Source organism: Perognathus longimembris, chromosome 7 (genome assembly GCF_023159225.1).
Source record: "Perognathus longimembris pacificus isolate PPM17 chromosome 7, ASM2315922v1, whole genome shotgun sequence".
Classification (NCBI taxonomy): domain Eukaryota; kingdom Metazoa; phylum Chordata; class Mammalia; order Rodentia; family Heteromyidae; genus Perognathus; species Perognathus longimembris.
The window spans coordinates 30,925,236-30,952,683 of record NC_063167.1 but is presented as its reverse complement, the minus strand read 5'-3'; the positions used below and the strand labels follow the sequence as shown (position 1 = coordinate 30,952,683).

The 27,448-nt window shown below is 41.4% G+C and overlaps 1 protein-coding gene, 1 non-coding gene and 1 pseudogene across 3 annotated transcripts; all 3 read left to right on the top strand.

Annotated features, from left to right (window-relative positions):
* Atpaf1 (ATP synthase mitochondrial F1 complex assembly factor 1) lies at positions 1–27,448 on the top strand. Of its 2 annotated transcripts, XM_048351236.1 has the most exons (9): positions 5–474; positions 4,113–4,221; positions 8,634–8,684; positions 10,009–10,071; positions 12,817–12,867; positions 14,019–14,066; positions 16,826–16,921; positions 18,936–19,043; positions 26,539–27,448. In XM_048351236.1, the coding sequence occupies exons 1-9, from the start codon at positions 140–142 to the stop codon at positions 26,731–26,733; spliced, it is 1,056 nt and encodes a 351-aa protein (XP_048207193.1). In that variant the 5' UTR covers positions 5–139; the 3' UTR covers positions 26,734–27,448. The 2 variants fall into 2 exon arrangements, with proteins under 2 accessions (XP_048207194.1, XP_048207193.1); XM_048351237.1 differs by lacking the exon at positions 12,817–12,867 and having other exon boundaries at positions 1–474.
* On the top strand, positions 5,494–5,600 carry LOC125355870. Its single transcript, XR_007211791.1, has one exon. It is a non-coding gene; the product is annotated as a U6 spliceosomal RNA (small nuclear RNA).
* Positions 22,821–23,470, top strand: LOC125354403 (annotated as a pseudogene).

The following is a 27,448-nucleotide window of genomic DNA, read 5'->3' as shown; positions in this document are numbered from 1 at the left end:
GGGCCGCGGCAGCCGGGCCCCCTCCCCTCCCCTCCCCTCCCCTCCCCTCCCCACTCGGGCTCCCGCCCGCCCACAGCCCGGAACTTTGGGCGTGCGGAACTTCGGTGGCGGAGCGCGGGCGCTGAGGACCCGGAGGGACATGGAGAGAGCGCGCGGGACGGGGGCCGAGGCCCTGGCGCCGGTGGAGGACGAGGAGGAGGAGGAGGCGGCGGAGCCCATGGCCGCTGTGCTGTCCGCGGCGGGTACCGCAGGCCCCGCGGTCCTGCAGGTGGCCGGCCTCTACCGGGGTCTGTGCGCGGTGCGCAGCCGCCCGCTGGGACTCGGGTTTGTGTCGCCCGCGCAGCTGCGCGTGTTCCCCGTGCGCCGCGAGGCCCGCGGGCCCTCCGGGAGCGCGGACGGCAGAGGGGAGGGGTCCGAGCTGGAGGCCAACCCCTTCTACGACCGCTACCGGGACAAGATCCAGCAGCTGCGCAGGTGCGGCCCGCCCGGCTGGCGCGGTGGGGGCGGGGGGGAGAGGGGAAGGGGGCCTAGCCCGCACCTTCGTGGGGGGGAGGCCTGGCCCAGACCCTCCTAAGGGGAGGGGGTCACCGGTGGGGACCGCCCCCTGGCCCGGAACCTTCTAAGGAGGACACCCGTGTGGACTGGGCTAAGGTCCCAGGTGCTGCCTGCCCCACTGTACTGACAGTGTAGAGAGACCCCGGGAGTCCAGTCACTTGCCTGAGAGCCCACAGCTAGTCCCCTTCCACAGTTGCCTTTGTGCTGTAGTTCTAAGAAGACAGAGGTGGGCCCTTGGGAGGCAGCCCCACACCACCTGATCCAGGATAGAAATGGGGAAATGGAGGCTTCCAGAGAAGGGAGTTGACTTGCTTCAGGGTCACATTCAAGAGCATCTGAGTAAGAGTGAATGAAGACTTGTCAAGGACAGTTGCCTCTGAAAGGTTTGGATCTACCAGAGAAGTCAGTTGGAGACCTGGTCCAGAGCTCGGGGTCCCCACACTCCTAGCTTAGGACCCTGACTGCAAGGAAAGAAGATCAGAAGATCATAGACCCAACCCTTTTATTAAGCTAAGGAAAGGGAGGACCTGAGAGAGGAGGACACTTGCCAGAGGTCTCACACACAAACTGGTTGGAATTTGTTAGATTGAAACAGGGGGTCCTAATTTTAACTGTGTGCATTCTGTTTCATCTCTAGTTTGCTTTTGTTTTTTGCCAGTCCTGGGGCTTGGACTCAGGGTCTGAGCACTGTCCCTAGCTTCTTTTTGCCCAAGGCTAGCACTCTACCACTTGAGCCACAGCGCCACTTCCAACTTTTTGTGTATGTATGGTGCTGAGAATTGAACCCAGGGCTTCATGTATACGAGGCAAGCACTCTACCACTAGGCCATATTCCCAGCCCTCTCATCTCTAGTTTTACTGCTGTAACTTATTCTCTCATTTTCACCTGGATTACTGCTGAAGTGCTGACAGATATAAAGGTTGAGAAGGGGCCTGGGGTGAATATGGGAAAATAAGGCTTGTCTTATGAAAGGAAACCGAAACGTGAGGGCTGTAAATTCTTTGCAAGCTGTCCATGTCTGATTTCCATTGCTATAATTTACTTCTTCATCTTCACCAGGACCACTACCTCTTTGTCTAGCTAGTGTCCCCCCTCCACGTTCATTCTTGGACCTTTTCACCCCAGCTCATCTCACTGAAGCTGTCGTGATCTTTCCCATCATGCAGAGCTGTGATGCAATAAATTAATGAGTACCTTAAAAATATTTCCAGTTCCTTTTCCTGCAAATATTTTCAATTTTATGGCTGAGTAATAAATAGTCCACTGTGTATGTATGCCACATTTTCTTTATCCATTCATCTGTTGATAAATGCCTCATCTGGTTCATAGTTTGGCTGTTGTGAATAATGCTATTAGAAACATGGCAATGTAGGCATCTATTGTTTGTAGAGGTAGAATGAATGACTACTTCTGACTTTCCAACATAGGTATTCTTAAGTATTTTTCATTTTTCAAACCTTCACTTGACTTAAATTTCTCTCCACCCTTTTCTCTTTGATCCTTTTCACACACAAGCGTCTCCAAGGTATTTCCTTCACTACTCTGAATGCCTACCAACTCCTGTTCTTTCTTACTCAAGTACAAATAATGGTTTTGCACTCCTTCCCTACAAGATAATTATCACCAACTTTGATTTGTGCTACTGTCTTCTGGAGAGCATTTCAAAGTACTCCATTGACTTCTAGATACATCCAAACTTCTCTGGTGTTCCACATAAGACTCTCACACTTCATTCTCTGCCAGTCATGTAGCCTTATCTGTTATCAAAGCTTATTTACATTTTGAGTAGCACACACACAGAGAGAAAACCAGAAGAGAGGGGTTAAATGTTCAAGTAAAGGAAGTAGCCACAACAAGGTACAAAGATATGAAGTCACCTCAGCCTTTTGAAGATGTTGGGGCAAGTGTTTATCATAGTACTTGTAGCATTCTCATGTACATGTCTGTCTTTCCCACTAGATAGTGTCTTTAAGTAGATCCTCTGTCTTCTTTCTTTTTCTTTTCTTTTTTTTTTTTTTTTTTTGCCAGTCCTGGGCTTGGACTCAGGGCCTGAGCATTGCCCCTGGATTGTTTTTGCTCAAGGCCAGCACTCTGCCAGTTGAGCCACAGCACCACTTCTGGCATTTTCTATATATGTGGTGCTGGGGAATCAAACCCAGGGCTTCATGTATACAAGGCAAGCACTCTTGCCACTAGGCCATATTCCCAGCCTTATTTATTTCTTTATCTCCGGAGCTGAACAGAGCTCTCCTGGTCTCTCAGTATACTCATCAAATGTATCTGTGACCATCAGCTGGGCTGATCCAGTCTTTCCAGAGGAAAGAAAGATAATCGGCCCATCTACATAGCAGTGAGAGGATTGGCATTTGCTGTCACCTCCAAAAGTGTTTTATGAAACAGGGCCCCCTCCGTAGTGCCTTGATTAAGAAACAAAGGGGGCTGGGGATATGGCCTAGTGGCAAGAGTGCCTGCCTCGGATACACGAGGCCCTAGGTTCGATTCCCCAGCACCACATATACAGAAAACGGCCAGAAGCGGCGCTGTGGCTCAAGTGGCAGAGTGCTAGCCTTGAGCAGGAAGAAGCCAGGGACAGTGCTCAGGCCCTGAGTCCAAGGCCCAGGACTGGCCAAAAAAAAAAAAAAAAAAAAAAAAGAAACAAAGGGTTGGGCTGGGGATATGGCCTAGTGGCAAGAGCGCTTGCCTCATATACATGAAGCCCTCGGTTCGATTCCCCAGCACCACATATACAGAAAATGGCCAGAAGTGGCGCTGCGGCTCAAGTGGCAGAGTGGTAGCCTTGAGCAAAAAGAAGCCAGGGACAGTGCTCAGGCCCTGAGTCCAAGGCCCAGGACTGGCAAAAAAAAAAGAAACAAAGGGTAAACAAGATGTCCCTGGATTGTACAGACTTCACCATGACGCTGAGGTGTCATAGCCAAGGAGTTAGAATTCTTACATGATAAATTTTCCAAAACATACAAAACCAAATACCAGTGGTCACCTACAGGTCTGAAAAAAGAAATCTTTAACAAGGACAGCAGGTCTTCAAGGACCTTGTCTTCAAGCCTGAAGCCCTGCCCCATTAAAACATGAAAGAGGAATTCTAATGTTCCCTCTACTGTTTTTTGCTTTTTTTTTTTTGGAGGATGGATCAAGCAAAACTGGCTGTTTGAAGCCTATAAATTACCAGGAATCCAAATAAAACTGAACTGGATATAGCTTGACAGCTACCTAAGGAGATGACCCAACAGGATGACTTAAAGCACCAGCACCCTTCCAATATTGAGGCTTCTAGGGACGTTGGGCCAAGTCCTTTGTCGCCCTAAGGGATAGCCTACAATGGGAAAACATCATAGTCATACTGACAACAGTTTACTAATAGTCTTTGTTTCCGGCCCTCGATTTTCCAGCCTACTCCCAATCCTTATTAACTGAAGGCAGGTCCTTCAGCCTCTCTGAATGCCTATGTCTTTCTCTTTGGAGGTATTACACGATGATTTATTATCTCAGAATCCAAAAATGGCCCAGGTGGTTTACTCTTTGATTTTCCTTTGGTTAGGTCTGATCCAGCTGCTTTTGAGTCCCGCCTGGAGAAGCGCATCGAGTTTCAGAAGCAGCCTGTGGGCCACTCCAGGCAAGGTGATTTTATCAAGTCTGTGGAGCAGAAGGTAAGGGCTGTCCCATTTTATGTTATTTGTTCATGAGAACTCCCAACTTCCCCCATCTCTTAATCCCTGAAGATTTCTTGATGGGCCAACTGGATGAACAAAGCATCTGCACTCAGTCTCCATCCATAAAGGTGACCTGCCCTTTAAGGGCAAACTTCTAGGCTCATGGTGGAGACACAGAGAGATAAAAGAGTCACCTGATCGTGAAGGGTGCAGTCTACTCAAGGCACCATGACATTGGGCTATTGGGATCAGAGAAGATTTCTCAAGGGAACTAGAACTTGACTAAGGCTGAAAAAAGTCTGGTGGGGGTTAAAGTAGACAAGAGAAAGTACGAATTTGGTATAGAGCAGGGCTCATGAAACTTCCTGTAAATGATCAGACAGTAACCGTGCAATCACGCAGCGTCATTATAGTGTGAAAGCAGGCACAGACAGACATTAAGTACCTGAATGAGTATGGTTGTGTGCCAATAAAACTGTATTTACAAAAAGTTGGCAGAATGGATTTAATTTTCTGACTACCAACCCTAACAACTAGAGCACAACAAGACCTCTGCTACCTAGAATGTTCCTAGCTTGTAAGACAGGGGGTGAAGAAAGAAGTATTAAGGCTAAAGAAGTACATCAGACATTAACCTCCAAGCTGAGGCAATTGGACATAAGGAGTGGAAGTAGGATCACTTCATTGCTAAGAGAGTTGGGCTCTGGAGCCAAATGCCAGGGACTGAATCTTAGCTGAGTGACTCTGAGGGAATTACATGACTTTTCCATCCCTCCGATTGCCTGTCTGAAACAGGAATAACAACACTATATACTTCCTGGAGTTGTGCTGAGGAATGACAGTGAAAATGTCATGCAAAACTCTAGCACAATCCTGAACATATAATCAATAGTATTTGTTATTATTATCTTTTAACAAGAATCAAAGCTGGAGAAATGTATGCAGGAAGATGTGTATAGGAAGATTAATGTGGTATTTTTCAAACATTTCTTTGTCAGTCATGAAGCGTGGACTTGGGGCCTAGGCGCTGTCCCTAAGCTTTTTTTGCTTAAGGCTAGCACTCTACCACTTTGACCCACAGCTCCACTTCCAGTTTTCTGTTGATTAGTTGGAGATAAGAGTTTTGTGGACTTTCCTGCCTGGGCTGGCTTTGAACTGCAGTCTTCAGATCTCAGCCTCCTGACTAGTTAGGATTACAGGTCTTAGCCACCATTGCCTGGCTTTTTTCAAACTTTTTGACCATTACCCACAATAAGAAATGTATTTTACATGCTCACTTCAGCAGCACATATACTAAAATTGGAACGATACAGAGAAGATTAGCATGGCCCCTGCGTAAGGATAACACGCGAATTCGTGAAGCGTTCTATATTAAAAAAAAAATGTATTTTACATTGCAACTTAATACTGTATACATTTATCCTGTTCCCTAACTCTGTGTTATATATTGGTTATATAACAAACAAATTTTACTTACAAAACCATGTTTTACTTCAGTTTTACTTACAAAACCACATTGTATGCCATTCTTGTTTTTTATCTTTTCAAAAACTCTGAAACTCTACTAAATTGGTTATACCACCTACGATTTGAAAAATATTCTGGAGTGATACACAGAACAAATTGGAGAGGTTGGCAATAGGGAGAACATACAGTAATTTAGATGTGCAGTGGTTTCTACTGCCACCACTCTAAAAGAAGGTGGGAAATTGGGATTCTACATTTTGTTCTAAAGTCAAATTGGTAATATTTATTTGCTGGGGTTTTCTTTTATTTTTTTGCATTAGAAGATAGCCTAAAAAGAGAATCTATGCAAGGGAGTCATATATTTCAGGGTGTCCATTCCAGGCCAGCCAGACATAAGAAAATTCATGAGACCCCATCTGATTCAATGGCTGAACACAGTGGTGCGTGCCCTCTTACACCCAGAAACACCAAGGAGCGTGAGTAGGCTTGCAGCCCAGACATAAAGGAGACCACCCCCCCCACAACAAAAATAATCATTGTATCTGGGTGCTGGTGGCTCACATCTATAATCCTAGCTACACAGAAGGCTGAGATTTGAGGATTGCAGTCCAAAGCCAGCCCAGGTAGAAAGGCTTATGAGACTCTTATCTCTAATTAACCACCAGAAAACTGGAAGTGGCCGTGTGGCTCAACGTGGTAGAATGCTAGCCTTGAGCAAAAAAGCTCAGGGACAGTGTCTAGGCTTTGGGTTCAAGCCCCCTCACACACACACAAAAAATCATTGTAAAAAGAGACTGGAGGTCTGACTCAAGTGGTAGAGTACCTACTTTACTAGGCTTGCTAATGCAAAACCCTCAATTCAATCCCCAGTACTGGGGAGAGAGGAAGATAGAAGGAAGGGATGGAGGGATGAAGGAGGAAAGGAGGGAACCTAATCAGTCTTAGTAGTTAGTGGAGTTAATTAAACAAGATTAATAGATAGTGGACTAAGCCTGATGTGATGGCACACACTTGGAATTCCAGCACTCAGGACACCAAAGCAAGAGAATTGCTACTTCCAGCTCCTCCTGGGCTACGTAGCCTTCTGTGTAAAGAAAGAAAAATAGTCAATGGCCTAATCATTACAAAGTTGAAGAGCAAATTTATGACAAATGTAGTTTATAGCTTCAAACATTTTCTAGACAAATGTTCAACCATTTGAGACAACCTTTAGCCCTTTGCTTTAGTTATTATTTGAAGAGGGTCTCACTGTCAACCTAGGAAGAAGACCTTGGACTATAATCTTCCTACTTACGGCTTACTGCATAGCTGGGATTACAGATGTGAACAGCTATGCAGGCTTGTTTGATGAGATGGGATCTCAGTAACTTTTCCCCCCCCTAAACTAGCCCCAAACTATAATCTTTCCAAGATTTTACATAGAAAATTTCTTTCAGGTTTAGAATCATACATGGAAACAATTTCTTCTCAAAGGCATAGTCTTGAACTTAGAAAATAAGTGGCAGACTTTATTTATTTATTTTTTATTTTTTTATTTTTTTGGCCAGTCCTGGGCCTTGGACTCAGGGCCTGAGCACTGTCCCTGGCTTCTTCCCGCTCAAGGCTAGCACTCTGCCACTTGAGCCACAGCGCCGCTTCTGGCCGTTTTCTGTATATGTGGTGCTGGGGAATCGAACCTAGGGCCTCGTGTATACAAGGCAGGCACTCTTGCCACTAGGCTATATCCCCAGCCCCAGTGGCAGACTTTATTAACTATCAAAAACAACTCAAAATAGGACTTCTAGGCCATGGCTTCTATTAGAGAACATAAGCTAGGAAAGAAAATAATCACTTTGGGCTGGGAATGTGACTTTGTGGTAGAGTGCTTGCCTAGCATGCAGGAAGCTCTGTGTTCTATTCCTTAGCACCATATAAATGGAAAAAGCTGGAAGTGGCGCTGTGGCTCTAATGGTAGACTGCTAGCCTTGAGCAAAAGAAGCTCAAGAATAGTGCCCAGGCCCTGGATACAAGCTCCAGGATTGAAAAAAAAAAAAAATCACTTTCTTCGCTGTTTTTTTTTGACCAGTCCTGGGGCTTGGACTCAGGGCCTGAGCACTGTCTCTGGCTGTTAGCTCTCTACCTCTTGAGCCACAGCACCACTTCCGGCTTTTTCTGTTTATGTGGTGCTGAGGAATCAAACTCAGGGCTTCCTGCATGCTAGGCAAGCACTCAACCGTTAAGCCACATTCCCAGCTCCTCACCTTTTTTTTTTTTTTTTTTGAGAAGCAGTCTAGGAGTCAGAAGGGACTGAGTACTCAAAAAGACTCTAATATAATAAAAACTGAAGTCAGAAGTGCTGTGAGATAAAGCAGTCGTAGAACACGTATCTTTCCCTTTCCCACTTCTTCCATAGCTCAGTGAGGAATAAGTCAAAGAGCCACTCACAAGAAACCCAAGCAAATTAAATTTTTGGAAGGAATACTTCCTGTTGCTTATCCTAGCAGATGGTGGTTACTAACAAATCTCCCTCATCTCTGCATCTCATAATTTTTATTTTATTTTTTTGTCAGTTGTGGAGTTTGAACTTGTGGCCTGGGAGCTGTCCCTGAGCTCTTTTGCCCAAGGCTAGTGCTCTACCACAGTGCCACTTCTGGTTTTCTGGTGGTTAGTTGAAGGTAAGAATCTATTTTCTGCCCGGACTAGCTTTGAACCACAATCCTTGGATTTCAGCCTCCTGAGTAGCTAGGATTACAGGCGTGAGCCACCAGTGCCCACTACATCTCATAATCTTAGAGAACAGTTTTATTCAGTAAACAGTAAGTTTTAGAACAGTGTGCACACTTGTTATAAAGAAGTGAGTTCTACAGAATTACCTAATGAAACAGGAGCACTTCAGCTGGCTTGATTGTCTTTTTCCTATGAGTAAAGTGTGGATTAATTCCCTGTCTCACCATGTATTTCAGACACATGCCTTGGGGAAACAGTCTTTGAGCAAAGGATTCACTAAGGACAAGGTAAGTCTTAATTAAATCTAGAAATCCAAATCTGAGGTTATATGGAATATCTATAAGACAAGGCTGCAAATTTTGAATGCATTTACTTTGATTCAATTATTTTATGATTTATTTGTTTATTTTATTTTATTTTTTGCCAGTCATGGGCCTTGGACTCAGGGCCTGAGCACTGTCCCTGGCTTCTTTTTGCTCAAGGCTAGCACTCTGCCACTTTCTATATATATGGTGCTAAGGAATCGAACCCAGGGCTTCATGTATATGAGGCAAGCACTCTTGCCACTAGGCCATATTCCCAGCCCGGATTCGATGATTTTTTTAAGAGGTGATTTTCCAACTGTAGAGATGAGAAATATTTCTGAGTATCTTTACTTAGCATGAACTCTAGCTTAAGTGTAAATCGTGCAGGTCCTGGAAGAAGTCTGTAAGAAATGTGTGGCGCTTGTCCTTTCTCTAGGCATTAGTTATTTTGTTGTTGAGTTTGGCGTGGGGGAGAGATTTTTTTTTTCAATAATAGGGATTGAATATAGGCCTGACTTTTGCTAGACAGGTGCTCTGCCACCTAATCCAGGCTTCTAGCCATGTTCCTGTTTGTGATTTCCAGGGTCCCTGGGGATGACAGGTATATACCACCAAGCCCAGCCTTAGTTGAGATAGTCTTGTAAATTTTTTATACCTGGGCTGATCTCAAACTGGAGTCCCTCATCTCCACTTCCCAAGTAGTTAGGATATAGGCTTGAGCCACTGCACCTGGCTAGGAAGTAGTTTTAAAAATAAAAAAATGCTGAATGACTACTGGTGGTTCACACCTGGTTGAGATCTAAGGATCCACGCCAACTCAAGCAGACAAACCTATGAGGCTTTTATCTTCAGTTAACTAGCAAAAAAAAAAAAAAAAGTGGAGCTATGGTTCAGGTGGTAGAGCATCAGTCTTGAACAAAAGAGCTAAGCCAGAATGTGAGGCCCTGAGTTCAAGCCCCCTCCCCCCCGGTAGCGGCACACACACACACACGTATTTAGTTTGTCACTTAATTGGCAAATAGCCTCCTCTGTAGAATTCCAGTGAAATTAAAAATAACATCCAGGATTTCTCCTTTTACATTGAAAAGTGCCACATGACTCGATGGTGATGGAGAAGCTTTTGGGGAGTACACACTGTTCAGGAATAGAAATGAAAAAGCCATTGTAGACTCGGGGACCCACTTTGTGCATGCAAGGGTTTCTTATGCTATTCTGTACTTACTGCAGATCTACTTCACTGTGAAAAACTAGGGTTATTGTTGTTTTAAATTGTAGGTTTTAATTGCTTTTTATTTTCTCTTTCAAGACTCTCAATTCAATCTTTAACATTGAGATGGTGAAAGACAAAACTGGAGAAGAAATCAAACAGGTAATGAATGAGAATGAGGTGGCATACTCCATGAAAAATTGTGCTCTGTGAACCAAATCTGAGAGCAGTAAGGGGCATACATTAGTCACCTTTTTCTAACCAAAACAAAAAGTAATTGTAAGCAACAAAAGTGATGAATTACATGAACAACAGTGGATGAGAAAACTTGTCTTTCTTGCCTTACTCTTATATGCCTAGTCAGTTTGTATTCCTCCTTTATTTTTCATTTCTGTTGCCCATGTCTTATTTAAAATTTCAGACATGGTGATACATGTCTGTAATCTCATCATTGAGAAGGCAAGATAGAAAGATGGGGAGTTCAAGGTCAACTGCCACAATCAGTATGAAGGATTCCCTCCCAGAATTTGGTTTTCTTGGGTCTCCTTTGCTTATCCCTCTGACCCGAGGAGGTAAGAAATGGAAAGATACGTTAGAGACCCTATCTTTTTTTTTTTTTTTTTTAAGGATAAACATGATGGATAGATTGGGGGGTGGGGGGGAGAGGAAGAAAGGGAAAGTGAAGGAAGGAAATACTTTTCCAAATAGATTTTCCTGCTTCCATTTATCTCACTCTACTTCATGTCCTTACCAACTGAGTCCTCTTAAGTTTCTACCTATTATGGAGACACATACTGTATTGGTTAAAATACCTATGATACAATCAAGCTGCCAGTTTGAATCCCTCGCTCTGCCATTTTTCCAAGCTATTTGATTTGAACAAGTTAGCTAACTTCTCAAAGCATTCATTTACTACTGTAAAATGGAGATACTTACGCTACTTACTTCATTCATAGAGTTATTTGAGAATTAAATGAGTTTAACATTTGTAGAACACTCAGAAAAAAATGCCTAGCACAGAGTAAATGCTATCATTGTTTTTAAATAAATCAATGAATAAAAACAAATACTGTTGGCCAGACTGTACTTGGTGGCTTTTGCCTATAATCCTAGCTACTCAGGAGGCTGAGATAAGAGGATCAAAGTTCAAAGCCAGCCCAGACAGGAAAGTCCATGAGACTCTTATCTCCAATTGACCACCAGAAAACTGGAAGTATGGCTCAAAGTGGTATACGACTAGCCTTGAGCACAAAAGGTCAAGGACAGCACACAGGCCCTGAGTTCAAGCCCTAGGACCACAAGAAAGGAAGGGAGGAATGGAGGGAAGGAGAGAGGGAGAGGGAGAGGGAGAGAAAGTGCTCAGGCAGGAAAGTCCATGAGACTTTATCTCCAACTAACCACCAAAACATAGAAGTGGAGCTGTGGCTTAAGTCATAGAGCACTCCTTGAGCATAAAAAGCTAAGGGATATCATCTAGGTCCTGAGTTCAAGCCCCAGGACCAACACACACACACACACACACACACACACACACACACACACACATTATAATAGCAGTATAAAATGTGAGTACAATATGCAGTTGATATGTTAAGGAATTAAAAGAAGGTAAGACATAAAATTTCACACATGATATCCATATATATTATAAAAGGAAAATTATATTCCTAAGATATATTAGAAACTTAAAACAAGAAAACAGCAATGACTATAGTAGTATAAACACTTGTTTCCTTTTTCTGATTTTCTAATTTTGTAATTGTATAAATCTTTTTTTTTTTTTTTTTTTTTTTTGGCCAGTCCTGGGCCTTGGACTCAGGGCCTGAGCACCTTCCCTGGCTTCTTCACGCTCAAGGCTAGCTAGCACTCTGCCACCTGAGCCACAGCGCCCCTTCTGGCCGTTTTCCATATATGTGGTGCTGGGGAATTGAACCGAGAGCTTCATGTGTAGGAGGCAAGCACTCTTGCCACTAGGCCATATTCCCAGCCTGTAATTGTATAAATCTTTATTTCCTACTTTTTGGTATTTCAAAGTCAACTATGCCCTTCTTGTTCTTTGATATCTGGCAGAGCTAGAACTCCTGACTATATATACCACAATCAGACCTAGCAGCATTTATCTCTTCTTCATAGGGTGGAATTATTACGTGACAACAATAGCTAATAAAAGCTTACATTGTTTTGAGTGCTTCCTCTGTGCCAAACACAGAGCTATGTTAGCTCAGTCTTCACAACAATCCTGTTAGATTGATGTTATTGCTAATTTATTGCTGTTATTTAGGACTTTATAGTGATTTGCCAAAAATAGCTTAGCTGGTAAATGCAGAGCTAGAGTTTACATCCAGGTCCACCTAACTATACCATCTATTTTGAATAACTAAGAAGGCCACACTTGACTGGAGAGATGTAAGTTTGGGAGGGAGAAAGAAGATAGGTAAAAAAAGAGGCTGTCTGTCACATACAAATTCGTCTCTAAAGGAAAAATTTCAAAGATCACAGAATCAATTTTTATGACAGAACGTGTTATTGAATGAGTTGCAATTTAATCGTTTTAAGAGTAGATGATATTAAGTCTCTTGTAATCATATACTGATTATAAAAGCATTACATTTCGGCTGGGAATGTAGCTTAGTGGTAGAGTGCTTGCCTAGCATGCATGAAGCCCTGGGTTGGATTCCTCAGTACCACATAAGCAGGAAAAGCTGGAAGTGGTACTGTGGCTCAAGTGGCAGAGTGCTAGCCTTGAGCAAAAGAAAAAAAAAGCATTACATTAGTTGGTTTTTTTTCCCTCCCTGTTGGCAAACAGCATAATACTCTGAGCAATGGAAGCTGTCACAATTTCTTGCACAGGTTGAAAAGATTACCTAGATGTCACTTATACTCTTCTGTTTTTTGTCTTTTAAACAGATTTGGCAGCAGTATTTTGCAGCAAAAGATACGGTTTATGCAGTTATTCCTGTAAGTAGTTGGAGGGAAATGAAAGTGGTACAGCATGAAGGTCAGTGTTCTAACCTTCAAAGGCAGTTGCCTTTACTTTTTTTATGTTTATGGCCTCTTGAGAACTTAACATTTTACAGCCCTGAGGTTTTTTATTACACCCTAAGCACCAAAGATTGGAAGCTGTGTATGGTATATTTATGGTTTCTGTTTTCCCTGTTTCTGGTTTAGAAGTGTCTCTGATTCAAGTCTCTGACTAGGGAGCATGGTATAAGTTCATACTGCTGAGTAATTTCCAGATGTCTTTTATTTCTTTTTGGTTTTTCCAACCAAGCTATTGGAATTTAAGACAGGGCCTCTAGCATGACTTTTTTCTCTTTTCAGTAAACAACATAGACCCATGCTGACTTGGATCTACTTCCTAGTCTTTCTCTGGCATTCCTTCTCTGGCATTTTTCTTGGTTTTTTTCCTTCTTGAAATTGCTATCTTAGAGAAACTCCCTGGCTGCATTAAGCCCTGTGCCTGGGAAGATAGTGCCACTGTCTTCTCTGGTTTTAAAGTCCTTCTGCCGTCTTAGGAAAACATTTGAAACACTGGGGCATCAACTAGTTCCTCAGTTCTTTTTCTTTCCCTAGAAGAGGCTAGATTACATCAAGCATGCTAAGCTATTCTGAGTTTACATGACTAAGCTTAAGACTAAGGAAGAAAGCATTTAGGCAGAAGTATCATGCTGGGTCTTTTATGTTAGGAGAGTAGCCTTGTCCTTTAAAAAAAAAAACACAAAACAAACAAACAAAAAAACCCTCTTAATACATGTAAGCCCTTACCCTTCATGAGTTCATCAGCCGATTCAACACTTTTCCTTACATTTTAGATCTATTACACTAACTCATTGTTTGAAAAGGGCTTCTCTGTTATTCCTTGGATTGACTTAGTAGAGTTTGGAGCATTAGTATTCCTAATCTTTACAAGTAATTGTGACAATAAACAGCAAAATATACATCTAACTTCTTTGCCTTTTCTAATCCAAGAGTGATTTGCAAATGATGGAACTTAAATCATTTTTGTTGTAGTGTAGTTCTAGAATTCAGTCTTGATGAATGTACATGTGATTGTGTGGTCTTTTGCATTTTCTTATTGTGAATTAATTTTATTCATTTCTAATTTGCAGAAAGAGAAGTTTGATTTGATTTGGACCCGCGCTCAGTCTTGTCCAACAGTAAGTTTCTGGTGACCATGTCAATATTGCTTTCATTGCTCTCAGACAAGGATGTTTTCCACCTGATCTCATTCTAGTCCATACTCTCAGATGTAAATTATTCTAGTGAGTGATATTTTCAACCTTATGAGAGCATGTGGGTTTGACTAATAAACTTTAGGCTTTTTAGCTCTCTGTCATATCTCAGGCCTTTCTGGTATGGATACGAATTTAACAGTAAAAGTGCATCTTGGAAGAGACTTGAGTCCTTAATCTTTGCAACCTCCTTCACAATTCAGTTTATTGATAGTCGTCTTTGCAGTTTTGGCCACGCTATAATGGAAGTTAGAGGTACAGGTAATTGTTTTCTGGACATTACTCCAATTGCACAGAAAATAAGAATAAAAATTAACAAATGGGGTTAAATCAAATAAAAGGTTTCTGCATGCAAAAAAATTTTTATCAGAACCAAGAGGCAACCTACAGAATGGGAGAAAAATCTTTGCTAGCCATTTAACAGATAAAGGATTAATACCCAAAATATGCAGTGAACTAAAAACAAACAAACAAACAAAAAAAAAAACAGTAAAAGAACTGATAATCCAGTTAATAACTGGGCAAGTAAGTTGAACAGAGAGTTCTCCAAAGAAGAAATACAGAGGACTAATAGACTCATGAAGAAATATTCAACATCCTTAGCAATACAGAAAATGCAAATCAAAACGACACTTAGAATCTATCTCATCCCAGTCAAATAACAACAAAATGCTGGCAAGGATGCAGGGGAAAAAGAATTTTCATACACTGTTGATGGGAAAGGTAAACTAGTACAACCACTATGGAAATCAATATGGAAGTTCCACAAGAAAATAAAAATAGAACTACCTTATGACCCCACCATATCACTACTAGGCATATATCCAAAAGAGTGCAAATGGTATTACAGCACAATACCCAAACTGTACAGTCTACCAAGGTACTCCTCAACAGATGAATAGATAAAAATGATATATACTACAGAATCTGAAACAGCCATAAAGAAAAGCGAAGTTATATCATTTATAAGTGTTGTGCCAAGTCGCAAGACCACCACCAAGAAGACCACCAAGACTCAGACATTCCGAAATGCAATAGCAAGGCAAGACTTTATTTAAGCGAGCTGCAACTTGGGCCTCGTCCTACCCACCGACACAGCAGAGGTTAGGAGGAAGCCTCGAGCTGCAATTACACAGGGCTTATAAAGGCAAAAACAAAGTTACAACAATCAGGTGTTCAATCAAGATTAGGATACAGGTACAAATCTGATTGGCTCAGGGCTCGAGGCACTCTGGGGGCTGTCAGAGTTAAGCATTCCCAGCGGTTAGAGTTCTTGACCGGCTGGGTCCTAATGGGCTTGTCCTGGGTTTGCTCACAGGGCCTGCTTATCTCAGGTTCGCGTGGTAAAGTGGGGTTCACGTGGTAAAGTGGGGCCTGACTTCAAAGTCTGGCACTTCATAAAGAAATGGATAGAATTAGAATGAGATAAGTCAGGCTCAAAAGGCACAGAGGTTATCTCATCTAATAGTAATAAATCAGAGCCTGGAAGGTTGGCAATAGGAAGAAACTCCAAGGTGTGCATTAGGCTTTGTTTTGTTCTGGTACCATTTTCTTCTCTCCCAGCCACCCCCAATTCTAAACATAAAACTTGCCACTTAATAATGTTTAGTCTGTAGCCATTTGCCGATGCTGATCTTGGTTGATAAAACAGATAATTTAATAGTTAGATAAAATTAATTAATTCAGTAGCACTACATAGTTTAGAAATCAAAAAAGTCCTAGATGTTTAACCAGATAAAAAATAGATAAGTTGTGATAAATTTCTTTTTTTTTTTTGGCCAGTCCTGGGACTTGGACTCAGGGCCTGAGCACTGTCCCTGGCTTCTTTTTGCTCAAGGCTAGCACTCTGCCACCTGAGCCATGGCACCACTTCTGGCCATTTTCTATATATGTGGTGCTGGGGAATTGAACCCAGGGCCTCATGTATACGGGGCAAGCACTCTTGCCATTAGGCCATATCCCCAGCCAAAGTTGTGATAAATTTCTATGCTCAAACTCCATACAACATTGGTAATTTAATGAATTAGAATTATATTTACCAACATAGATTGGTCTAATATTCAGTAAAGAAAGCAAAATTACATTCATGTAGTTTAATACACCTATACATATACCTGTACATATAGTTGAATACAGCGGTACATTAAAAGTATATAACCAGGGCTGGGAAGGTGGCTTAGTGGTAGAGTGCTCGCCTTGCATGCATGAAGCCCTGGGTTCGATTCCTATGTACTACATACACAGAAAAAGCCGGAAGTGGCATTGTGGCTCAAGAGGTAGAATGCTAGCCTTGAGCAAAAAGAAGCCAGGAACAGTGCCCAGGCTCTGAGTTTAAGCCCCAAGACTGGCAAAAATAAAAATAATAAAAATTTTTAAAGTTAAAAAAAATCCAAATTTTTTTTAAGTATATAAACATAGAAGACACCATATGCCAGATAGATTTTTAAATCTATAATGGGATTAAAAGGATGTACAGGTATCCTCAAATTGTATCTCTGGTGCTTGTTTTTTTATGTGAGTTGAGAAATACATGAATGTTGGTTATATTATCACATGCATTTTATGGTTTAAAAAGAAATGTTTTAAGAACCAAGCACCAAAGACAGAGGGTCTGGAACAGGTGGTTGGTCTTGTAGCAAATGCTTTTATTTATTCCTCTGTCTCCTTATGTATCTTTCCCACAGTTTCTGTGTGCACTACCAAGAAGGGAAGGTTATGAGTTCTTTGTAGGACAATGGACAGGTACCGAACTCCACTTCACTGCACTTATAAATATTCAGGTAAGTGGCTTGTGCCCTAACAAACTCAAAGGTAGAAGAAAGACGCCTGTTGTTTGATAGTACTGAGAGCCTTTGCTGAGCCCCAGCATTGCTTCCAATGACACTGATGAATTGTCATACTTTGAAAGGTGGGCTACTTTTTAGATCCCACTTAATACCCAGAAATTAGAAGATCCCAGAACCTTCTCTAACTACAGCTGGCTCTTCTATTATCTCTTTACTAGGTATCTACAGCACTTACTGCTGTAAGTAACAAACCTGGCAAAGTTGGAATGTTATCTTTTTTTTTTTTTTTTTTTTTTTTTTTTTGCCAGTCATAGGGCTTGAACTCGGCCTGGGCACTGTCCCTGAGCACCTTTTACTCAAGGCTAGTGCTCTACCATTTGAACCACCCCTCCACTTCTAGCATTTTCTGTGATTAATTGGAGATAAGAGTCTCATAGACTTCCAGCCTGGACTGGCTTCAAACTGCAGCCCTCAGATCTTAGGCTCCTGGGCTCGCTAGGATTACAGGCATGAGCCACCAGCATCCAGCCAGGATATTACCTTTTTAAGCCAAACTATAAGCCCATTGAGGAAGGCTCCATGTCTTTTCTGTCTTTTTTTTAACCAAGTCACTCCCTTCATGTTGCTAGGTGTGTCATTTCCATTTAACAAATGGTACTACTCTATTTGCTTGCTTTTTTTCTTTTTCTTTTATTCCCAAATATTAGACTTTAAAAAGTTAGATTTGAAGCTTTTAAAATAAAAGTCAGCATTTTAAATCACAAGCACTAGGATTAACATTTTATATTTGAAGACTATAACAGTAAAAATAAGCATGTTGTTATATTACCTTTAAAGTTGAGGCAAAGAGGGTGCGAACTAGAATACAAGACCAGCTTTTTACATTAATTTATAATTCACCCAACATTCACTGAACACAAACTAACAGCCAATATTTGATGTACTTATTATTAATCATATATTTTATATTCATGTGATTTATTCATCACAAATACATCACAAAATTGTTTACTGTTATCTTTTCTGTTTATAGAGAAGAAAATGGACTTGAACTAGTTAGTTCATACTGCTAAGTGACAGAGATGAGTCTAAGTCTGGGTTATCTGAATCCAGAGTCTATGAATTTGACCATTATGGCATTGTGTTGGGAATTGCGCTAGTACTTGGAGATCTATGAGATAGGGATTCTGCTCTTATATCCAAGAAAAAAGATCCAGATATCATATAATTTCATATCATATAATTATGACCAAAATTGTTAGCATAATATTAGAAATCAAATTAGAAGTGTTTACTAGAACTGAGAACCACTAAGAGTAAACAACAATAGTTAGATATCCTATTGCTGAAATTTTAGAGATGAAGTTCAGGATCTCTTTTTGAGTGTAGTTGTTTTATTCTATATAAGGGCTTTAGTTTTAAATTCAAACCTTTCTTCCCAGTCTAGACTTGAGGTCAAGCAACCTCTGTGCTGATCATTCTTTATGAAGTTAGTCTATTTCTATTCTCTCTTCTACCCCAACCAGATAATATTTTAAAACTACACACTAGAAATCTGGTCCATGTGTAAACTCTCCAGCTCTTGCTATAGCTTAAAAGAACTCAGTTTTCAGAGCCAGCCAAGCAAGGGGAGTCGATTTCTGCTATGAAATGTGCTATTTCATAAAAGTGGCAATTACACAGGCACGCTATTTTCTTTAGAACTTGATTTGGTAGCGGTTCATGCCATTGTGTTTTTAAATGTATGGCTATAATGAAGGATTCACTGCCTTCTACAAACATTTTCTGGGAAAAAAGCCAAACCTTTTCCAATTGAAGACACAAATAACAACGTGCAAATTGTCAGTTTCACCAGGCCTTTGTAGGCCTGACCTTGCCCCCACATACCAGTCTTCCAACTCACTAGCCACCCAAAGGGCTGTTAAGAGCCAGAATTTCCTCCAGACTCTATTGCTTTGAAATTGTAGCTTGTGGTGGTGGTGGGTCTGATAAGTGTTCCTTCTTGCAGACCCGAGGGGAAGCTGCAGCTAGCCAGCTGATTTTATATCACTACCCTGAACTTAAGGAAGAAAAGGGCATAGTGCTGATGACAGCTGAAATGGATTCCACATTTCTGGTAAGGATCAACATTTACCACTTTGGATTTACTTATAGGCCCAAAAGCATTACTTGTCTATAAAAGCTCATGAGAGGTCAAATTGCAGAAACCTATATGACCTTTGCTTCTTACAAAGTTGAAAGTAATTTGTCTTGTGCATGTTTTTTCCACGTTGAAGTTAGTGCAGGTCCTCAATCACTTATTCACAATTCTGAAATCCACAAGTTCTAAAAAATTTTTTATACCTTTCTTGGTCTCAAAACCTTATATGACTTAAGCTCACTTTGGAGCTAAATTCTTATTAAACCATGAGGCTATGTATAGTCCTAAATAATCTCATGTGGTATACAATGTTATGTATTTTATTAGGAAAATATTACTAAGTTTGATTATAAGGAGTTGCTTAGTACACAATTATGCATTACCTTCATCTATACTTTTCTAAAATCCAATAATTCTGATTTAATAACATCTGGCCTAGGGATTTCAATTAAGAGGTTGAAAAGAAAACAGCTACTTCCATGTAGGGATGAGCTTAGTCTAGAATCTTTTTTAGACTTTGATCCTCTGTCAGTTAAATGAAACGTAAACAAGCTGTATAGTAGTCATAAATCTGCTTGTGGCACCTGGATGTCAGGGAGAACTCAATGGGCATCATTAGCTATGGGCATGAGGTTGATGCTCTAGCCTAGTGACTCAACTGGGAATGTAAAAGGAAATCACTAGGGATGATGAAAGTTGTACATACGAACAGCGTGGCAGAGCATAAAAGTCTGAGATACCTGCTTAATAGCCAAGTAATAAGAGGTTAGACATATAAGACTCGTATTCAGGGGAGAGGGTCAGCTTATAGGCATCAGTATAGGAGTTGTCACAGAGATTGTATTTAAAGCCACAGAACTGAATGGAATAACAAGGAAATAAATTAAGGTTCAAAAGAGAAGAGGTATAAGCACTGAGTCCTAGAGAGATGAAGGAGCAATGGCAAAGAAGTTAACAAGTGGGAAATTAAGATGTAGAAGGCCTGGGAAGATAAGATAGAATGTTTTAAGCAGTAGGAAGTGAGTGCTCAGCTGGCACTCGCTTATTGAACAAATGAGATAAAGACTGAGAGTTTACTAGGTTTAAAATCTCAGGAGTCATTGTGAGCCTATAAAGAGTAGTTTCACAGAGTAGTGACATTATAGCATGAGTGGAATAAATTCAAGAGAGGAGGGAAAGAGAAAGCCATCTCTAAAAACAAGCCTTTTGTTTTAAATAAGATAAATAATACATTTGTGTGCTAATAGGAAACATGTAGAAGAAAGAAAACAATACAGGAGAAAGAAAAAAGAAGTAATGTTTTTGAGAGGGTAAAATCTGGGAAAGAGGGTTTGATCTTCGTCCGAAGTATATTAGTAGAGAGAGGCCAAGATAGGAGGACACAAATAGAATTAAATGAGTAGAGGTAGTAGTAACCTGTAGAAATTCTTACTAGATTGCTTGGTGAAAGACCATCACTAGAGAGTAAGTATGGAAAAGTAGGTGTTAGAAATTTGAGTCATGCCGGATGCTAGTGACTCATGCCTGTAATCCTAGATACTCAGGAGCCTGTGATCTGAGGATCTCGGTTCAAGCCAGGAAAGTCTGTAAGACTCTTATCTCCAGTTAACCCCCAGAAAACCAGAAGTGGTGCTGTAGCTCAAGTGATGGAGCACTAGCCTTGAGCTAAAGAGCTCAGGGACAGCACCCAGGCCCTGAGCTGAAGCCCTATGCCCAACAACAACAAAATATTTGAGTCCTAAAGAGAAATTATAAAATTGTTGTCTAGGATTGATTGGCCTGTAAGTGATAGCCTGTAAGCCAAACTCAATACACTGCTTGTTTTTTAGTTGTTTTGTTTTGTTTTTAATGAGACTGGGGTTAAGAATGTTTTTCTCTATCTTTAAATGGTTATGGGGAAGGGGGAACTGGAAAAAAAAATAAAGGATATTTCATGACTTGCAAAAAAAATATGAATTTCTAATTTTCATTGTCTACAAATGAATTTTTATTGTACCTTAGTCATGCTCATTCATTTATTTATGGGTATTTTTGCTTTACAACATAGTGCTAGCCATTAGTGAAAGCATCCAGTTCTGAGTTCAAGTCCTAGTCTTGGACAAAAAAAGAAAGAAAAAAAGTTGAATAGTTTACAACAGAGACAAATAGGCTGCAGAACTGAAAGTATTTGCAGTTTACAGTTTAACCATCCTTATTCTGAAAATGGAAGAATTTCACTGCAAGTGTGGGTGTCAAAAGAGTCAGATTTAACTAGCCAAGTGATTTAAGGAAGTAAGCAAGGAACTAAACATTAAAGGTGAATGCAGAGAAATAAAATTGTCACTCAATAAAGTATATTAGCAAAAGGGATTTCTTCTGTCTTTTAATCTTATTTACAATCTATAAAGCTCTGTTCCTTCCACATTTCATGGGTCATTCAGACATTCTGGTCAATAATACAATAATAATTGGTCATTCTGGACAATAGTTATATTATTGAAAGCTGGGCAAAGAAGGAAGTGAAAAGATTAAGGGAAGTTAGGCACAGGAAGAATTGTGGGGTTGACAGTGGTTGGAGGCGAGGTGAACAAGGTAGGAAACAGTAGACAAAGTACAGATGTTTACATTGAGATTCAGAAAGGATATAGGAACTGACAATGGCACCATTTGTTTGGCCATATTCTGTTCTTCAGCCAAACACAGCATCTGGTCATATTTTAAATGGGTCCTAGGGTCAGAAGAAGCTCTTTCTGCCTTGCGCTGTTTTTTCCCACTTCACTTAGATAATCTCAAGTTATTTTGCTGTTCTTACCATCATTAAAGTTTGTTTCCTGGCCTTTTAACATTTGACAGCATACCAGACCACATTCAGTTTGTTAATGCGGCAATTTGATCTGGATACAGAGAAGCCACATTTTGAGAGGTCGAATCAGGAATCTTTATTAGAAAGCCAGTGACTGCAAGCAGACAGATGTCCCCAAAAAACTTGTAGCCTCAAATACACTTAATACTATTAGGAAACTGAGCCACAAGGGTAGCAGAATAAAGAAAGAGCAGAAAAACAATCTCAACAAACCAGATCAAATGTAGTAGAAAGCTAATTGGGATGCCATGGTGACCAGAGGAGAGTCAGGAGACACTAGGCATGACGCAAAATGGTGGCTGAGGTGGTGGGGCCTAAACAGGGACATGTCAGGGGAAGGGTCACAGGGATATCATGGCACAGAACTGGCAGGTCTAATAGCCTATTGTCCCAGTCCCTGCCTCTAGGAATTCAGGCATATATACTCCTCACCTGGGGGTGGGATTTTACCTTCATCCACCAAGATGCCAAGATGATGCCAGTTAGACCCAGTTAGATCCATATTTCAAGTCTGCCTGTATAAAACAATTTGGCCGTGAGGTTCCAATGTTGTACACCATTAGACACGTTAGAATTTGTTGAAAAGATATATGTTATAAAGAAGGGAAACCTAAAGATGTAATGTGATCTCCTGCCTGCTCATATATAAAATATGCACTTTGGGCATAGTATTTTCAGCTGTAATAAAGCAAATGAATAGGGGCTGGGAATATGGCCTAGTGGCAAGAGTGCTTGCCTTGTGTACATGAAGCCCTAGGTTCATTACCTCAGCACCACATATATAGGAAAGGCCAGAAGTGGCACTGTGGCTCAAGTTGGCAGAGTGCTAGCCTTGAGCAAAAAGAAGCCAGGGACAGTGCTCAGGCCCTGAGTTCAAGGCCGAGAACTGGCTAAATAAATAAATAAAGCAAATGAATAGAAATTTATGGCCCATCCCTCTCTACCTTCTCTGCCCTGGAAGCAGCTCTCCTGCCACATCCCCTCCCTCCTGAATATATAAGCCTTCTCCAAGTTTGTCTCCACCCCATTCTTGGTCAGGAACCCCTCTCAGCCACTGAGTCAACCACTATCTGCAGTGATACTGAACCAACCAGCAACGCTGACAGATGAGAGCTGTAGCAACTTGGCAGGCCCACATTTCCTGACCTCACTTGTCATCAGCTGCCATCTCCAAACCAGGGCCAATTCAAGGGACACCGACATAGTGGCCAAGTTCATTGGGGTTGGAGCCGCCACACTTGGGGTGGCTGGCTCTGGGTCTGGGATTGGTACTGTGTTTGGGAGCCTCATCATTGGTTATGTCAGGAACCCTTCTCTGAAGCAGCAGCTCTTCTCCTAAGCCAGACTGGGCTTTGCCCTCTCAGAGGTCATGGGACTCCTTTGCCTGATGGTGGCCTTACTCAGTCCTCTTTTCCATGTGAAGGAGCCATCTCCACCTCCCATAGTTTTTTTTCCCATGTCTTGTCTTCCCTCCATGTTTCTTTTTCTGTACTTCCCCAGGAAGTCTGGGGAAAGTGCTTGGCTCAGGGTTTGACAGAGGGAAGACTATAAACACTAGATTCATAAGAAAAAAGAAGAAAAAGAAATTTGTGGAAACCAGAGATTTTTTCTGAACTCACTAATCTTCAGGCTAAAAAGTTAGTGGCATACTAAAAACTAAACAAAACAACTCTCCTTGTTTGACTCCACATCTTCATCAGTAGATGATTTCAGCAAAATGTGGTTGATGCAAGGACATTCCAAGACAAGCAGGAGTCTGACCAGTTCACTTACTTTGACAGAGGAAGCACGGGACAGGAAGTCTGTTTTCAGGTGAGAGAATAGCATCTGTGAATGTTGAGACACAAAATGACTGAGTATTACACATGGTTTTGTGTCACTGGTATATAGAACAAAGGAAGTTTGCTGAGTGTGTTTAGAGTTGGGCATTATCCTGAAGACGTGAAAGAATCATTAAAAGGTTTTGAACAGAGTAGCCCATAAAGAACTGGATTTTTTTTAGACCATAAATCTTAATTACTTTCCCCCTTACCACTCCATACTACTAGTCTGGTCAGTGTAGTCATGTAGAAGACAGTTGCTTCACCCACATCTGAGCAAGAAGTGGTAAAGACTTGAACCTAGAACACTAATGGTAGAGAACAGAGCATGATCCAAGAAAAATGGAGGGAATAAAACAGACAGGGCTTGATATATTGATTGTAGATAAGATTAAAAGACAGAAGGAATCAGTTCCATTGATACACTTTAAAAAATGTTTTATTATTATAATGGTGATGTACAAAGGGCTTGCAGTCAGGTAAAGAGTACATTTCTTTGTGGACAATGTCACCTCTTCCCTCACTCTCTCCCAATTTTCCCTCCCTTCCCCCACTCTGTAATTTATTTTATTGAGCAACACAAGCATTAGTGTATTTATCTTCTTAGGTCCTAGAAAGGGAGGAGGCTACTGCTTTATACTGAGAGTCAAGAGAACAAAAAGTGCAGTCAGTAAGGAGGGAAGAAGCCCTTCCCATGATGCTCCACGAGGGACACACAGAAGTACAGTCTTTCCGTGTCTCACCTCTCAAACCCACCATTCTGGTTGCCTTCAGACTTTCAATAGTAGGAGGAGCCCTTTATCCAAACAAAATCTTACATAAACTCCATAATATAACAACTTAAAACTCAGATGAGAGGGTCCTGAGGTACCTACACAGAATCTCCAAACTCAGAAGTTAAGACAGCACTGTTCTAGAGTGAGCACATCTGAGCTTCCTCATCCCTCACCATGTCTCAGATACAGATTGATGTCAGAGACCCTACCACTACACAGCCCAGAAATGGGTGGTGTCTATCTCTGATTATTATGATGCACTCGCTGTAGAGAAGATTTGCTCTTGAAGTGTGCTTGAGTTTAAGAAAGGTAAAATTGATTAAAGTAGAGTTATTGACCTCAGTCAGCCTTTTGTTTATTTGTTTTGTTTTTGTTGCCAGTCCTGGGGCGTGGACTTAGGGCCTGAGCACTGTCCCTGGCTTCTTTTTGCTCAAGGCTAGCACTCTACCTCTTGAGCCACAGCGCCACTTCTAGCTTTTTTCTATATATGTGGTGCTGAGGAATTGAACCCAGGGCTTCATGTATACAAGGCGAGCACTTTACCACTAGGCCATATTCCCAGCCCCTCAATCAGCCTTAATGATCAGAAGCCATAGCAAGGGAAGTGGAAAGAGTGCCAGTCCCACAATCTTGAGGTCTGACGCTGGCAGCCTCATGACTTTGGGCCCATCCCTGAACTTTATCTGCTGTGGTTTCCTGGCCTATTAAATGAGAACTAGAAGGCTCCTACTCTGAAATTCTTTTAATTTAAAGTAGCCAGGTTACGGGGAAAAGGCATTTGATTGAAGATCCAGTCTGAGATTAGTGCCTGATTGTGAGAAATGACTTGAAAGTCCCATGGATAAATAGAGGTGAAGCACAGCCTATGTTATTTATAAACCCATCTTCATCATTCTGTAGCTAGACAGTGCACACTTTGGGTAGTTTTTAATGGGAATTTTCCAGTATCTTCTGAGGCTTAATTTTGGCTATCCATACACGGTGATGATGGATAAGTGCTTCTGGCACTTTCTATACTGTAGACAGTATAGAAAAAAAGCCATTTCTTTGTAATAATTCATTCATGAAGTTCTGCGGGTCTAGCCTATGCATTTCGCCCCTCCCTCCCCCCACATTCACCCACTCTAAAATTTAGTGGTTTGAAACAAGTATTTCTTACCTCACTGCTTTTGAGGAGCAGGAATTCAGAGTCACTTACTAGGTAATTCTGGCTCTGTTTCACAGGGTTGCTGTCAAGATGTTGGCTAAGACTACAGTCATCTGAAGATTGCTTGGGCTTAAGGATTCACTTCCAGCCCCACTCCCAGGGCTTATTTCTCACCACATTGGCTTCTCCATGGAGCAGCAGGAATGTCCTCTTGTAATGACAACTGCTTTTTTTCTCAAAAGCAGAGGTCCTTTCCTACCATTTCCTCATAGTCCTTCTGTTACTAGAGAGTCACTAAATACAAGTCTTACTCAAGGAAAGGGAGACAGGGCTTCACAAAAGGGAGGGGGACTGTCATAGAATTTGCAGAGCAATTATTAAGCCATTCCAGCTGGCTTCAGCCGAGATGCTATCAGTAGCAGGTTTTATTCAAGGGTATGTCTACTTAGTCAAGAGCTTAGTACTCACAAACTCTTTCTTGGAACTAGCTAACTCTTACATCCTAGCACACAACCCCACTCCATCCCCAGAGATATATTTGATGGTTATTTATGACTGAATGAAGAGGAAGGTTGTGAATATATTCACTGTTTCACACATTCACCAGATGTCACTATGGGTAGGGACATAAAATAAGCCATGGTTTATATCTTTGAGGAATTTTTATTAGGGGAAACAGGGAGCAAAAGGACAAGTACAAAACAGTGTAATACATGCTATGACAGTGGTTTCATAGAGAGGGACACCTAACCAACACTTGGAAGATCATGAAGCCAGGAAAACTTTCTAGAATCAGTGACTCCAGGCTGAGTCCCACCACTACAGAACTCAGACACAGCTTTGACCTTGTGTAAGGAGGAATCTCACTTCTCTTTTTGTCTTACAGAATGTTGCTGAGGCACAGTGCATCGCCAACCAAGTTCAGCTCTTCTATGCCACCGATAGGAAAGAGACCTATGGTTTGGTGGAGACCTTTAACTTCAAGCCAAATGAATTCAAATATATGTCTGTCATTGCTGAATTGGAACAAAGTGGACTTGGAGCAGGGCTGAAATGTGCCCAGAACCAGGATAAGACTTAGAGGTGGAAGTGTTAGCCTTTCACAGAGTCGGCTCAGCTCTGGATAGTCTAGAGCCTACCTCCCCCTCCAGCTGCAGAGTTGAGCATCTATAACAAACAGTCTGTAATGAATGGTCCTATGTGCTTATTACAAGACATGATGATGGAGATGAGCCCTAAGACTCAGGAACAAAGGTACCCGAATAGTCTGATAATTTCCTTTCAGTATACTTGAGGTTTCCTTTTAAGTGTTTCTGGTCATTAAAGTAAAAAATAGCCAGGAATCTGCACCATAGTTGGCTTGATTTACAGTGTGGCTGTGTACTTGCATTCTGATAACTATTTTGACCTCAGAACTTCTACTTCTGCATTTTTATGAATTTATGACAGAATAGTAAGCTTGAAGACAGTGGTACGATTGAGCAATATGTACTGTTCCCGTGCACCAGTGAGCTTGCCAAAAGCCTAATCCAGATACCCTGTTTAGACTCTGAAACCAACCAGAGATTCCCATGAGGATAGAAGCTTTATCTTGATACCTCCCCTTCCCACCCCCAGTAGTTAACCCTTAGTGTAGCTGGTTTGAGGCGTCAATAAATTTCAGGTAAAATTAGATAAACAGTGCCTGAATATTGTTAAACCATAGATTGCACCTGCTTCTCTACCTCTGCCTGTTAGAAGCAGATGAATCAGTGTAGTGCAAATAAAAGATTTTTGCAAGAAGTTCATTCCAGATT